The sequence below is a fragment of the Coloeus monedula genome, assembly GCF_965178545.1.
Source record: "Coloeus monedula genome assembly, chromosome: 5".
Classification (NCBI taxonomy): Eukaryota; Metazoa; Chordata; class Aves; order Passeriformes; family Corvidae; genus Coloeus; species Coloeus monedula.
The window spans coordinates 22,690,350-22,706,132 of NC_138785.1; the positions used below are offsets into that span (position 1 = coordinate 22,690,350).

At 40.6% G+C, this 15,783-nt stretch overlaps 1 protein-coding gene across 5 annotated transcripts in view; it reads left to right on the forward strand.

Moving 5' to 3' along the window:
* Positions 1-15,783, forward strand: part of LOC309573116 (PDZ and LIM domain protein 5-like) — an 80,226-nt gene that overhangs the window by 31,782 nt on the left and 32,661 nt on the right. For all 5 annotated transcript variants that reach the window (XM_082281799.1, XM_082281802.1, XM_082281803.1 and 2 more), the window contains exon 3: positions 11,300-11,451. In XM_082281799.1, coding sequence (XP_082137925.1) covers positions 11,300-11,451 — 152 coding nt within the window. The remainder of the gene's footprint in view (positions 1-11,299; positions 11,452-15,783) is intronic.

Below are 15,783 nucleotides of genomic sequence, written 5' to 3' on the forward strand. Positions count from 1 at the left end.
TCAGGTGAGTTGTGCTCCCTGGACAGATGATTTGTGCCCATAACCAATTCTTGCAGTGTCTGAACTTGCCTCTGTTTTCTCCTTACTTATATGGTGCAGCTTGATATTATCTCAGTTCTTTGTAGCAAGCGGGTTGTTTTCTGTTTGTTTATGCATGCCTGGTTTCTGGAAAAAAAAGTAAAACAGTGGCTGGCGTATCATGAGGGATTAAATTTGTAGTAGCATTTTCTTGACACTGGCTGTTACTTTTGTCAGATGAGTTTTTGGTTCACGCTCCCCACTTAATTCTCTACTTTGCTTTCATGTGTAGAATTGCTTCATTAGTTGCATTTCCTTCTCACTGCTGCCATGTACAAGGCTCTTTGTCCCGGGAGAGGTACTGAAAAGAAAAAAGAATAAATGTATCTTTAAATTACACAGTATAATGTATTATGCTGTTTGTATTTCTAAATTGGGTGTTCTGGCAAGCATGGGGAGATGGCATCACATTTGATGCAGAAAAGGTATATCCCATTGAGAGGAGCTAAATCATACACCATGAACACCTTATGAAAACAAGATGACATGTATTTAGCTACTAAGATTACTAAGGAGATGGATGTTCAGTTAGTTGAACTAATTTTATCATCTGTAAAAGAATAAACATAACGCTGTCTGGGAAGGGAGGACATGCACCATTTTATGCTCTGCGGACATTGTCATGTGTATGGCCTTTACGGTATGAAAATTAATTTCTTTAGACGTAGCTGAAGTCCCTTTTGTCACTTCATACTTAAGCTCCGTTAGACAAAATGAACTCTGCTTTGCTTTGTGTTTGTTCAGGAGGCCCCAGCAATAAAACTTCCTCAGTAAATTTCCAAACTGTTTATTCCAAATGAGAGAGGCTTGAAGCTTCTGTTCTAATACAAATCAAGTGGCTCCTAAGATGTTGCCTGTTCAGCAGCCCCAAGAAATCATGTGCTTTAGTTGTGGAGTTAATTTGTGTTGGATGTCCAAAAAAACCCCAAAGCCCAGAAAACTAACCACTACTGGAGGAGAGACGTGAAGCTCCTGAAAGCTAAAGCAACCAAAGCTAAAGCAGCCATACAAATTTTGTGCTGTGTTTCTAGCTACACTTTCATTCCATTTTCTCTTTTTGCTTCTCTGAGAAATTAAGTACGCAGTAATTTTTATCCACTGGCATATAGTCTCCCTGAGAGGAACCTGGATCAGTTCTGTAAGCTCTTTGAACAGAAGAATAATTGTCAGAGAGAAGACAGCCAGTTAAAATAAAATAAATAGGGCTCTTAAGGCATGCTGGCAGCATGAGAACACAACTGAGCTCCTTGAGAGAATGCTTAGTGAAAGCTAGGCATTATCTCAAGGATGATAGGGCCTTAAATATCTTCAGACATTCTGGCACATGACTGTAAATTGTTTTCAATCACTCAAGTGTTTCAAAAGTATTTTTCAAAAATTTTTTTGGAGTTGCTCATGTGCTTCTTGCAAATATGATTCTAGTCACGATGTCTGAATTATTTTGCCTTAGTCCTTTTGACAACTTGTTTTTTTGGCATTATGACGTTATTTCTTCTCCAAATCAGAACATTAGTTGTATCTTGTTATTTTAGAAGTATTGTCCATCACATCTCAGTGGCAATCTTCTCATGTCTTTGTTCTCTTGAATGCTTCTAGTGGCTTGGAAAAGCAAGACCAGATGTTTAGTCTTGTTACATGCCAACAGAGCTACACTTGAACAGAATAGTTTCTTTATTCCTCCTTGATGTGAGCAAGACTTTTCATTCATTTTAATAATCCTTTGAATTCCAGTTGGTGTTTCCACTTTTTAACTTGTGTGTTAGTACCTGAATAAAATGTTCAAGCTACATGTTAAATATATGGATTGTATCAGAATTTATTGCTGTATGTGTAATTAGCTACTTCCTTTTCACACCACCAAGGTCAAAAGCAGGGATTGTACTTTCTAATAACTGCTACTGAACTTGCAGTAATTATGAGATAGGGCCTTCTGTCAAAAATTAAAGCTGAAGGCACCCTTCCTGAAATTGTTTCTGCTTCCTTACATGCTGCAGCAGTTGGATTGTTGTAAGGGAAAGAGATGGAGCAAAGGTTCTTGCTCATGGAAGAGCAGAGCTGCAAGGAAACTATGATCAGTCAAGCCATGACAAGTGAGAGATGGCACCAGTTAATAATCTTTCTGGCACTGGCATGTGGAAACTGTTCCTGCTTATTAGCAACCTGTTCTGGGGCAGGAGAGGGAAGCTGAGAGCTGCTGCTGGCATTCAAGTTCATGTGTTTGGTGTTAGGTGTTTGTGAAATAAAAGAGCACATATTCAAAAGGCCTGTACAAGGTGCAGTTACTCTGCTTCCTAAACCTGATTTATGTTTTTGGGTCCTTTTCCGCCCAATTGTGCTGTATTGGGTTGACCCTGAGTTGATGGACAGTCTTTGAGACCAATTACGCTTCTCACAATTTACATATTTAAACCGCACAGACAGGCGGGACTTCCCCTTTTGTCGGAGCTCGCCTGCTGGGAGGTGGGGGCAGCTCGGGGCCTCCCGGTCCCGCCGGGCCGGGCCGGGGCCACTGCCCCTTTCCCCCTTTCCCAACGCTGCGGCACGGACCCTGGGTGGCTGGGGGGGACTGTCCCAGAGCCGCAGGCAGCTAAAACCAGCCACGGACTGCTCACAGCTAAACCCATCCAGCGCGGCTTCTGGGGACCGGCGGGTCCCTCTCCTCTCCACGCGGGGCCGGCGGAGTCAACGGGAGCCGGCAGAGCCTCCTGTCTGCAGCCAGCACACTTCGTGCTGAACTGAAGAAGACACCACGCAGCCAGCAGCACAAAGGGAGCGAGGTTTTCCCCACCGTAAAGGCTGAACAAGAACACTCTTCAGCATGGCGGTGTCAGTCAGAGAGAAAGAGAAGTGAGTCACATGGGACAGAGCTGAGCATGGCGTCGGGAGAAAAGAGGGCGGTGCCACGATTCTGGCGCGCAGCTTAAAAGAAACCTTCTTGCATGCCGTGGTAAGAAATTGTAATACCACAAACTGTTTGTCTCTTTAATCCATTTGAAGAACATGGGGGGATGGAGTATCTTCGTGTGCCTGTGAAGATTGTGAAGAATGCCGATGCCAGGCTTTATAGTAGTAAGAGGCTGCTAGAGACTTGTGGCGAAGAAGAGCCTTTGTGTGCAGGCCAAAAGAACTTATCCTTAAAAAGATGAATAACCCCATGTGATGGCCCATGTTTTGCAGTGTGAAGGAACTGTGAGATTTTTCATGGGAGAGATGTTCTACACACAGCAGATTGTTTGTTTCCGGGCGGATCTGCTGTTGGTGGCAGTTTGGGAACCACGTGCAACTGAAGGAAAAACCCTTTTTTCCCTTAAGCATAAGAGAGAGACTTTTCAAGAACTGGAACACTGACTAACATCCCATGTTCTGTTATCCCTTGTGTGAGCTAGATAAAAGGAGAGAAGTGCTGGCTGGAGGGGGGGGGGGATTTGCTTTAATTTTGTTTTGTTATTGTCTCTTTACTTTTAATTCTATTAGTAATAAAACTCTTTCATTGTACTGCAACTGTTTTAAGGTTTGTGCCTGCTTTGCTTTTCTCCTAATTCTTATCTCACAGAAAGACAATGAGTAAGTAATGAATATTTTGAACCAAAACCACTACATTTAATTGGTGTTTTCTGCCCAGTTTCGAACTCAACCCGCTACATGTGCGTAAGAGTAATTTAAGCTACGTGGTGCCTCTCCTGTTTTAAGTAGTTAATGTCCTCTCATGCTGCTCTGTAGATGCATAGCTCCACATTTAGTGCATGTGAGGATGGATAGAATGAGTGATTTGTGTATGCAACACATCATTGGAAGTGCCAAAACTAAGTTAGTTTGATTTTATTTGGGGCTTTTTGTTTGTTTATTTGTTTTTGTGGAAGACATCAGACAAATACTGAAGGTTGTAATACAGTAAGAGAAAAATTTTAGGGAGAAAAGAGAGGGTTGAAACCATTTGTCTTTTTCCTAGAATGTGAACCCACAGGCATGCTCAGCCTTGTTTGCTTAGAGGGAAAATTCAAACTGTGTTAGTTTTTCTTTGACATCATTTCTGAATGTGGCTATAGGGATACACAGCTCAATCATGTTAAAATATATGTTGTTGTTGGGGTTACTGCTGTCAGAACTGAGAGTGAAATGTAAGAGATGGTTTTGTGGTTCTTTGCTGGCAAAATGGATGGATGCCTGTGGGCTCTCCCCTTTTTCCCATGGGCCGTAATGAGTCGAAGGGCTGGTTTGGGTCAGCTTCAACCGAGTCACTGCTGCATCACAGCAATGGTGCTGCGTATGGAGGGAAAGGGATGAAGCAGAGCTGGAGAACCTGGGAGGACAGGCCAGGAGGCCAGACTAGCCCTCTCACCAGGACTGGGATGGGACCTGCTGTTGGGGTCCACAGCCAGACCAAGAAGAATGGTTTGTGCTTTGTCTTACACTTTTTTTCCTTACACATCGACTTTAATGGTTATTGTTGTGCTGTGCGTGCCTTAGGTTACAGCTTTCTAAATCAGTCTGAAAACACCTTTGAAGTTACAGGGAGAAAAAGGAGGGAAATGAAAATGTACCAAGTGGGAGTACAGCCACATGGAGGGGAGATGAGGGCAGGGTTTCCTAGTGCTGATACATAGCAAAGTACTCTGGTAATCAGACAGGTTTTTTGACGTAAGCTAACTTTGATCCTTGCTTTGTTTGGGGAAAAGCTTCAGCTTATTTGCAGGACTGCCTCATAACCCCTTTTTATAGCTGCTTGTGTCAGCACTTTCCACAGCAAACCCTGCATTAGAGTTCTTATAACTCAGCTGTATAAATTTGATCTGGACTTTAAAACTGGCATGTATGTTCTTGATTTGGAAGTGGGTATCAAGCCTGGCTGGCTAATCTGTTGGCTATGCGAATAATATTGCTGTAGTAAAGGCTGTGAGGAACACGATACAGCTCTCAAGTTTCCATTGAGTGCAGAGGAAGCTTATTTGCCACAAAGAGCAGGTGCTCTCATGCTTTTTTTTTTCTCTCATGCAGAAGTGATAAGCTGGACCTCAAGTGTCCCAAACCTGTCAGGAGTCTGGAGTGTAAGTTTTTGCTTCCCTCCCATCAGGGAAGCAGGTGAGGAAGGGTTTTGGTGAGCCATCCCATTAGGTATCTCATGCTGGAGCACAGTGTTACCTTATTTGTGATTGTGGTGGTCAGTGTTGGCCCTGAGCGTTCCATGCTACTGCCTCTGTGGGTTGTGAGGTCCTGGGGGAGCAGGAGTCAGGTCAGATGTGCAATTTGTGTGATGGAGCTGATCCTGCCACAGAGCTTAAGTGTGTCCCCTTGTATTTTGGAATGAGCTTCTGTTCTTCTCTTTCATTAATCCACCAAAGGGGTGCTTTTTAGCTTACTTTGAGCTCTCCCTATGTTTGTGAGGTTGCTGTTAAAATACTGATTATCAGTGTGAGGTGATACTTTCGTCAGGTGAAACGAGGCTAGGGATAAACAAAGTAGTAACAGGTAATGAGTGTAAATATTAGCATAAAGTGTATTGTAGCAAGGAGATAAAGCCCTGTGGTATGAAAAGGCAAAATGTTTGTTTGATAAAAGAGTTTGCCCCTTTGCTTATTTTGTGATTCTGCAGTTATTTTGTAATGTTTTTTCTCTAAATAAGTATGTTGTGTTTTGGCTTTTTACTTTTTTAAAATACTTCATTATAGGGAAGAATGTAGACTGAAAGAGTAGGAGGAGCAGTAGCGACACAAAGATCATTGTCTGGTTGTCTTCTGCTTCGATTATTCATGACTTTAAACTGAATTGCTACAGCCAACTGTGGATCAAATGCTCAAGGGGTAAAAATCAGGCTGGAGGGATACCAGCTAGCCCAGGGAGTTTTAAATCAGGATCAATGAGGTACGTCCTCAGAGAACATTGCAGATGACATTGAAGGATATTTTTGCAATGGGGGAACATTATTTACTGTCAGACTACAAAACAGTTTATTTGGGAAAGTCATTGTGATGTACCATCACACAAGCTGATGGCAGCAAGGATTGATTCAAGGCAAACAGTTTGGAAAACATAAAAGGCAAATCTCTAATCAAATAGACCTTTGTCCTATGAGTAACTGCAATTTAAGTAATTCATTTATTACTGCATAAAAGCAAAATAACGACAGCTCAAGGAAGAGTTGCTTTTCAAGTTTTCTTCTTAGTTGTGTGAGGGAAAAATAGGTGTTTATATGTTAAATAGAAATCAATTAGGCTGCAAATTACATTGATTCAGAGATAGATGCACATGTGTGTGCACATATTCAATTTTCCTGGAAGGACTCTTTCAAAATATCTAATTAAAGCTTAAGAATAGAAGTAAAAAAGCTGTTAGGTATTGCAAAACAAAATAGTGTGCTGGCTAAAATTTAGCTCAATAAAACAGTTGTATTCCAGGGTATTTTGGGCCATTTGCAATTCGAAACCCGAGTTGTAGAACTACACTGAGATGACTTTTTATACCTTGCTTTTGAAGTTCATCCTGGATCAAGAACTGATTTACTTTTGTTCTGTCTCCATTTGGAATGTGGTTTTGGATAATATTTGTGGTTTTGGAATTCTGATGTTGAAAACCACAAGAAAAACAAAATTTAAAAAAATTTTTACAGCATTTTTTGCCAAACAAAGCTGAAAACTAGTATTAGATGGGTGATTTCAGTTCTGTTTGTTAGAAAGTATCCCAAGCATCTCTGGATGGTGCAGGCTGGTTTTATGCTTTTAGCTGCGTAGCTGATTCCTGTGGAGGGGCAGAGGTTTCCTGCCGGGGGCTGTGGGAGTGAGAGGCCTCAGCAGGTGTCTGGTCATGAAATGTCTCTTTTGCTTGCCTCCCCTTCAGTCTCCAAATGAGCTTTCCAGAGTACAGAGAAATGGAATTAAGTAGGAGGAAACATTTCTGGTTTGGCAATTTTGTAGCTTTCAAGTCTGTGGTGCAACATCAGGGAAAAAAGTGATTTTTTTTTTTGTAGCTCTAATTCACGATTGATTTAAAAAAACCTGCCTCATACTATAAATACAGAATTAAAACAGATCCATCAAGGATTTGAAAAATATTTGTGGTGCTTAGAGGTTAGTTGGATTATTAGGTAGCCAGTTGTATAATTTTAATGCTCTACTCTTCTCCACATACATCCTGTTGCGTTGATTCCATATGGTGACACAGGCACATTTAATAAAGATATGTTCTAAGGATAACCTTTTTTCCAGGTAATTCTGTATTTTATGGGTGACTGATGCAGGATAATGTTACTAAGATATGGTTAAATTTGTACTGTAAGAACAAAATCACTTGTACAGGACAAAAAAAAGTGGTACAAAAGTAGTAATGAGATAATTATGTAGGTGATAATATATAAGCTTCAAATGGTAGTTATATGTCTTCTATATATGTTGATTTTGTTTTTAATCTAGGTGAAAAAAATTAAATAAATGGAGCTTGTTTCCCTTGTGACAAGAAACACGGGCCACCTTTATCTTGGTTTTGTTTTGAATATCTACGCAGTTTTAGTTCAAATATGTACACAGTTTTGCATATGTAATCTCCAGCACATACACAAATTTATTGTTTGTAATGGTAGTGCACAGTTCAGCATCTAAGAAGTGTCAAAACTGAGGCTCCCAGGGTCTGCAGTCTGAAAAGGATCGTTAATTATTTCAAATGTTCTAATTCTTCCTGCTGTGTTCAGTGTAGATATTTGTTTATTTTTATATACTTATGACAATATTCTTCTTGCACCTGTGGTAAAACTGCCCTTGTAGCTTCAATCCCACTTCAACACAGGTGCTTCACAAGCCAAGGTTGCTGTCCACTACTTTGAGGGAACACCCACACTTTGGCTGAGATTTCCTAGAAGTATCAACCTCAGCTCTCTTGCTTAGTCATATCTCTTATTCACAATCAGTAGGTGTTACTTATAAGTCTTGTCCACTGTGTCTAGATAAGGAGATTACTTCTCTGGCATCCCTCTGCATGTGCAGTTCTTCACACTCTTGTCCAGTAATTTGCTTGGATAGGTCTCTGACAGCCTCACCTATAAGGCATATTCAATTCCCTGTCTACACAACAGGACCAGTGGACATAGCCAGGGACTCATCACACTTCTCAGGACCTATTTGCTCTGTTCCTCATCTCCAAGGTGCAATTTCCAGCCATATTTTTAAGGAATTTTCATCCTGGGGTTTTGCTGAAATGAAGTTACAGCTGTCTCCCATGTGTGCTTGCAAAGAGTTTCATCCCTGGTAGGCAACAGTTTTAAGAATGGCCTCTTGGAAGTCAGGTGGTTGGTTGTGGGTTGTTGGGTGTTGGCCACTAGAATCAAACAAGAATGTTTGACTTTTTTAATTAATAAATTTGTTTTCATTTACACTTCTGTGGATGGTAAGGCCTCCCATCCCTCCATGAAAATAATTACCCTGAAGTCTGCTTTTGAAGTCTTAGTCCTGAATTGTGTGTAGGTTGTTTTTTTTCTTTTTTCGTCACAAATTACAACATGTCAGCATCATGTGTGTTTGCATGCATTCTGAGAAAGCTAAATTTTATTCACTTGGGGACTCCAATCACAAAGCACAGTGATCCATTTGACCTTTAGCTTTTAGCACCCTTACGTTCCTTTCCCTTTTCCAGACCTTGCTGGCAAATGTCAGCGTGCTATAACATACCAGTTTAGGGATCTGTTTATGGCAGGTTCCACCCCTCACCCAAAGGTTTGAGGAGCTTTCCTATAAATAGCTATGTTGGTCATAGCTTTCTATATGCTTGTGGGCTTCCCTGATTGGTGTTTTATAGTAATCAGGTCTCTTAGCTCACAATTTGGGTATGAATGTCCAATTTTGGCTTTTTTGTTGAAGGCTTTTGTAAAAGGGTCCACTATACAACTTGCAGTTCTTATGACTTTAGCAAGTCAAATAGTTTTTCTGAAATTAAGGTGTCTCCTTTTTCCTTTGCCACTTACTTTACTTCCTCACATGGGACTTGCTCTGCTAACTCTTCCTTGTTTCAACTCTGGATAAAATAGCTATATTGACTCGTAGTGCAGAGGGACTGGCTGCTATTTTGAATCTGAAGAGATGACAAGTCTTCCTTCGGCTCAGACCTCTTCTTTCACCAGGTTAACGCCAAATTGAAGGATTTTTCTGATTTTGTTGAAAATTTTGTAGAAAATTTTGTCTGTTTTTTAGCTGCTAAAGATTGCTGCTGCAATCAGCAAGTATGGAATTGATGTTGAAAAATGCCAGCAGTGATGCACTGAACGTGAAATTTCTTGGGTTTAGTCTGTATGTTGTCAAATGATAACATTTATGGAGTTTTGCATTTGCATATGTCTTTCAACATTACACAATATTTTTTTGTAGTTAAATATTTGTATTCAAATGCCATCCAATACACGTCACAGCTGTCATGTATTATAGTCTCTTGGATTTTAGGAAAGCCTTAACCATATCTGGTAGGCTGATGGGACCCTTTGCCAGGTTTACCCTACACAACTGCAAAGACTGGGCCCCTGACATTTCATACATTATTACCTCTTTACCCATAGACAGTTTTCAATACCTAACCTCGTTTCTCCTTTTGAAGTGAACGATGTGGAGAGTGGTGACTGTACTTCTTGGTCCCTACTGCATGAACTAAAACAGGGGCAGTTAAAAAACAACAGAGATGAAAACCTTCCTTTGACCTACCTTTGAGAAGTCATAGAATCATACAAGGTTGGAAAGGAGCTCTAAGGGTCATCAAGTCCAGCTGTCAAGGTGGCACCACCACTGTGTTCACCACTAAACCATGTCCTCAGGTGCCTTATTCACACATATTTTGAACATTTCTAGGGATGGTGATTCCACCATTTCCCTGGGAAAGCCTATTCCAGTGCTTGACAATGCTTTCCATTAAGAATTTTTTCCTAGTATCCAAACTAAACCTCCTCTAGTACAACTTGAGACTGCTCTCATCCTGACACTTGTAAGCTGGGAGAAGAGACTGACCCCCACCTCACTGCACCAGCCTCTTTTCAGGCAATTGTAGAGAGGGGTGAGGTCTCCCTTGAGCCTCCTTTTCTCCAGGCTGAACAGTTCCAGTTCTTGAGTCATGTGCTGTAGCACCACTGTGGCTCAGGGTGAATTCCACTTCTGGAAATGAAGATAAAGTAATTCTGCTGTTTGCAGTACTTACCTAAAAGCAGTGATTTCTTCAAGAAACATACTTGTGCTTGCAGGCAGAGGACAGAGTTGTGAGGCTTTGCATGCACAACACCAGCAGCTACAACATCTCTGCTGTAAGATAGGAAATACTTCTGGAAACAAAAAGGCAATTTTTATCACCGAGGACCTTTTTTTCAGCCAGCTATAAAATGATTAGCAGATTGAGGACCAGGGGTATAAATCAGTGTATAGATCTTACCATATGTTGCTTTAATTTCTGTTTCTTCTTGGGAATCAAGGTAGTTGAAATTCAGTGACAAAAGATGAAAAGGTTAATTTATTGTTCAATTGGGGCCAATAATGTGAACTTTACAGAGGTTTCTGTTGCAAGACGGTTTCATTCAAGTGGACCAAAGACGGTTGATCTGAACTTGGGCAGTGACCTTGATCAAAGAGTCAGACTGCTCAAGAGGCTTTTCTTATTCTGATCTGAATATACTGCAGGTCATTGGGGCCTGTAAACCTACTGAGAGAAAGGCAAAACAATGTCCTGCAACCGGCCTGTCTGTGATGTTGAACTTTTGACTTTCTAGTAGTTGCGGCTTGGGAAAAGTCAGCTTCACTATTAACAGTGTCTTCCCTGCACATGACCAGTCACTGACAAATATATGAACTTTGAAGAGATCTTTAAGTGGAAAATCTAGAATGGAAAAAGCTGGTTTACAGCCTTTCTCTCTCCTCTTGTGAGAAAAATTTCGTGTAGGAAGAGAAAGGTGGCTGGAACTTGGAATTCAGGAAACTGAGTGCCTGTCCCTGCTTGTGTCTCTTTGTGAATGTCCATAGCTTCCAGCCAGTAAAGCAGAAGTAGAGTTTGATTTTGAAAAACAGGCTATACTATGCAATACTTTCCTGTCACTGAAGTGAAATAAGAATGAATAGGTATTGCAGCAATTTTCACAGGACTCACAAAGGAGAAAAGATATCTTTTTTTTTTCTTTCTGTGAAACAGCACTGTGAATAAGATATTATGACTTGTGTTCAATATAAACATAAACCATCCATGTTTCTCATTTACCATTCTTGTGCTGTTTCAGCTTAATGATGGTGGCAAGGCAGCCCAAGCACATGTGGGGATTGGTGATGTGGTTCTCACCATTGATGGGATAAGCACGGATGGGATGACTCATCTAGAAGCACAAAACAAGATCAAGGCATGTACAGGCAATTTGAACATGACTCTGCAAAGGTAAGATAGCTTTTTCTTTATTTAAAGAGAGTTGATCATCATCCTAACAGTTGTTTGGAGGATAAAAACATCTAAGTGGTTTGGCAAAGTTCATGGAGTTAAATGGCAGTGATTGAAAGATATGCTGCCATAGCCTGCAATCTGTCTTGATTTATAGCATTTTAGAAAACTTACTAGATATTAATTATGTGACTTGACAAAGACTTTTTCCAGCCTTATGTCACCTATTCTATTTCCTCTTCCTTTTGAGCTTCAGTTTTGCTTAATTAATTTGTTTAAAAACAGGTCTTATTCATGCTTTTTTTCTCTCCCCGGGTGACTAGAAATTTTTTGGGGGGGTTAAGTCCTACAGCACCATTTTCGTTGGCTAACAGAGTGATGGATTTATGTAGTTGACCGTTGAGTTAAATGGATGAAAATACTTCGGCTCAGAGTCTGGGAGATGTTTCCCAAAGTGATACCACCATGTCACAAAGTAGCAGCCTCCCGTTGCTAATTGGAACATCTGCTATAGAGGTTACAGCTTGGTCCAGTCTCATTACTGAAACATACAATTTATTGAATCCCAGCATATCTCTGGTATAGCTTGGGGCTGTGCTGTGGGAATTGTTGCAGGAAGGGAGCCGGATGCTCACATATGGGTTATTGAACCTGAAGCAGAATGAGCAGCAGCATGAGCAATAAATTCCTTCAAGTTCTCAAAAGCCTCCCAGGGCTAAATATTGGTTTTTGCTAGAAGACTGCTTTTTTGATTAAATGATGTGAGTGAACATATTGGAGGATTGGCCTCTGAATCCTTCTCATAGGGTGAAACATCTTTTCTTGTTTTCAAAGAAAACAGCAGCAGTTGTACACCATGATTGCTGTTCGTGCCTGCCTTCAGCAGTGCAGAGTTCCTTGATGAGCGTTGGTTGAGGTCCATAACATATCTCTTCACCAGTTACTGGCTAGTTTTTGTGGCAAATTATCCTTCCCTTAATGAAAGGACTGTGTCTTTCTGAGAGTTCATCAGTATTAGAATGAAGGTGGTGACGTGGCTGCAGATCTGACAAACGTGCATCTCCAGGGTGGTGGTGCTTGTTCCCAGCCCTAAGTGATGTGTATTTGAATGGTTGTGTGAGTGCTTCCTTCTGTAAGAGGCTGCAGTTCAGCCCTGCTTGTTGTTTCTTGTTTTTCCCGTTGTCCTGTGCTTCGGTCCTTAGCTACCCTGACTAAGGGATTCCCTTTGCTCAATCTGAGGAAAGGAGTATCTTGTGGTGTGGTTCATGCCTCAGGCATCTCCCTGAGTGAAACTTGTAAAGGTGGCATTAAAAGTTTCTTGATGACAGACAGGCATTATACCAGCTCATTAGAAGAACTACATGTTGTATCTAGTGTGTCATTTGCTTTTCTGACTCCCAAGGAGACCGGCAGGTCGCTTAGAAATGCACTTTCCAGGACCCACTGAGTCACTGCAGCAGGCAATGGGTTGGCCCGCTTTCTCCTGTCACCATAGTTGAATGGGCAGGGTTAATATCAGCTATAGGAAAGTAATGGCAGGTGTGTCCCAGTCAGGTAATAACTTGTCTGAGGCTGCTTGTGGTTGGGTACAGGGATGAGTTTTTAAAAATCAAATTAATCATGAGTTAGCCTGATCCCCTCCTGTTCTCACCCTTCCTACCTGGTGTAGCATCTGACTCACTACTATTGGCTACCTGACAGCTGAAGACTAAGTCAGGATCAGACTTAACAGAGATCAAAAGAACAGCCTTGGTCCTGGCATCTGGGGGTGCGACAGATGGCCTGTCTTGTGGCTCTGCTGCTTTGCAGTTTCATGGTCTCAGCTGTATTGAATTCTGCCTGGATCCCAAGAAACCAAAGGTGTAGACAGTGTTCTCCTGACTCCTCTGCCTATGAGAACTTCCTTGCTCTGCTGTTAAACAGATCTGCTTTGGTTGTTTATTTGTTCTTTACAGCCTGGAAGAAGATGCTTTGGAGTCAGACTGACTCATGCTAGCTGGACATGCTGGCTGCCCATGGGGAGGGAGCTTGAGAGTATAAACAGGGGGCAAGATAATCCATTTTAATATCGAGCGTTCTCCATAGCCATATTCTTCTGTTCTTGTCCCTTCTCCCAAAATGAAACAGAAATAAATAAAATATTTTAAGCTGTTACTGTTCACATGCAAGATTAAGGAGATACTGTCAACATGAAGCAAAGCTGGCCTTCAAAATATGGGTTGGTGCCATAGAATAGGAAAACCTAAGACACATTTTCTTTTGCTGTTACTGCTTTTTATTTATCTTTATTTTTTACACTTCTGAGATTTTATCTACTTTCACACAATCTGCTGACAGTTTGAACTACAATGCAAGGATGTTGAGGTTAGTTTTGAAAGAGTACATCAGTTCTTAGATACTGCCCTAGTTTGCTGCTGCTTTAAAGGAACACAATGGTTAGATGGTTAGTGGTGTTACTTTGAGGATGTACTCTGGCAACCCAGTTTGCACAGTGGCCAGGGCATGGCAACACCCCAGTTTTTAAAAGCTGCAATGGAAACTTCTTGAGTCTACATGGCAAAGGCAAGAGAGGAAATTCTTTATTATCAGATTTCTTATTATAAATATTTGAACTTGATTGTTACCCTATTTAGGTTTTCACTTGGCTTCCTCTCTTCTTCATGTGCAAAATGTAGCAAAAATAAAATTAAAGAGAAACTAAACAAAGGGCAAGAAGTAGCTTGTCTGTGAGGTTGGAAGGGATATTTAAAGTACTGCCTTCAAAACCTTTACTTACAGGTTTAAAGCAGTGTATTTATGTAGGCAGATATGCATATACCCCTTGTGGAAAACCAATTTAGATGTTTTGTAACTTGTAATTGAATATTGGCAAAATATTTGAAGGGCAAATAAAAACTTCTCTTTGTTCTGTGTAAGGCAATATCTCAGCTTGGTTTTTTAGACATGGAATTGTTGTGTGCCCTCAAAAGGAACTGGAGGTGCAGCTGACACAATTGCAAGTCCACTTCGCTTAGAGGTTGCTCAAATACAAACAGACAAAATTGTGCTTGCCAGCCCTGTGTGCAGTAGTGGGTTCTTAACATTTGCAAGTGTTGGCAAGTATTTTCAGGTGTATGCGTTTAAAATCAATAAGTTCTGTAAACAAATCTCATTGTTTAGTATGAAAGTTATATATTTTTTTCAATTCTGAAATGAAATTTGAATGTAGGCATGTTATTTTCTCATTTTTCATATTATATGACTTAAATATGGAGTGTGTTTTTTTTCCTGTTCTTTTTATTTTATAACTTGTGATTTTAGCTTCTTGATAGATCTCATCCCCCCTCCAGTTTTTGTTTCTATTCATCCCTCCCTTTCTGAAATCTTGCTCTTTTGCACCCCAATATTTTATTTTCATCTAAAGCAATTCTAGTTTCCCATGAGGACAGATGGAAACCAGATGGTTACTTTTTGGATATATTTTCAAGTTCAGTAACTTAGCATGGACTTTTATAAATAAATCTCTAAGTTGCTGAACAGCTAAAAGCCACCACCTATTTTTAAAATATTATTTTTGGGGACTGTTTCTCCAGACATTTGCCTTCATGATTCTTTGGGTGTCAGAAGGATAATAAAGAATTGTGGATTTCTACAGATGAATGAGATCATGATACCTGTGAAACTTCTGGGAAAAATGTCAGCAATACAGGGATAAAAGTAAAACAGAAAAGACAGAAAGTTTTGGGCTTTGTTTTTCTTACAATGATAGAGAATGTATTTACCCCTCTATTTAGTAAAACAGATCTGCACAGGTATAGTATGATTTATAAAGGAATTTCCTTCACTCTGTGACAAAAGGCATTGAGATTTCTTGGCTTGGGAAGTGAAAGGAGGATTCTCCAGGTTGTTTATTCCTCTATTGCTATATTGCAGTGCTTTGGGGTGGAAAAAAGTCTTTCTGGGTGCAGTAAGCTTGGCAGTGAGCAGTTACTGCTGCTCTGATTCCAGCTCTTCAGTGGAGGAACATGGCTGTTACAGAGCAATAGATGAACTTCTGTGCTGGCCATGGGTTTGGGTAGGTTTGTTGGGTTTTTTTTCCTAAACCTTTTTAGAGCATGGGGTGGCCCAAGTGTCATAGGTGGGGCTAGGGCCTCTTGGTTACAGGACTCAGAGACAAAATTTAGATGAGCCATAAGGCTGAGTTCTGCAGTTGGTAAACTCAAAAGCCATAATATTTGTTTTAGCTGCCTGAGTGTGAATCTTTATCATACTGTCTTCCCTTATCCCTTTTCTGTCAGGAAGCATGAAGTCTAGGCTTTTAGTTGAAGTACAGCTGAAATTCTCATGATTTGA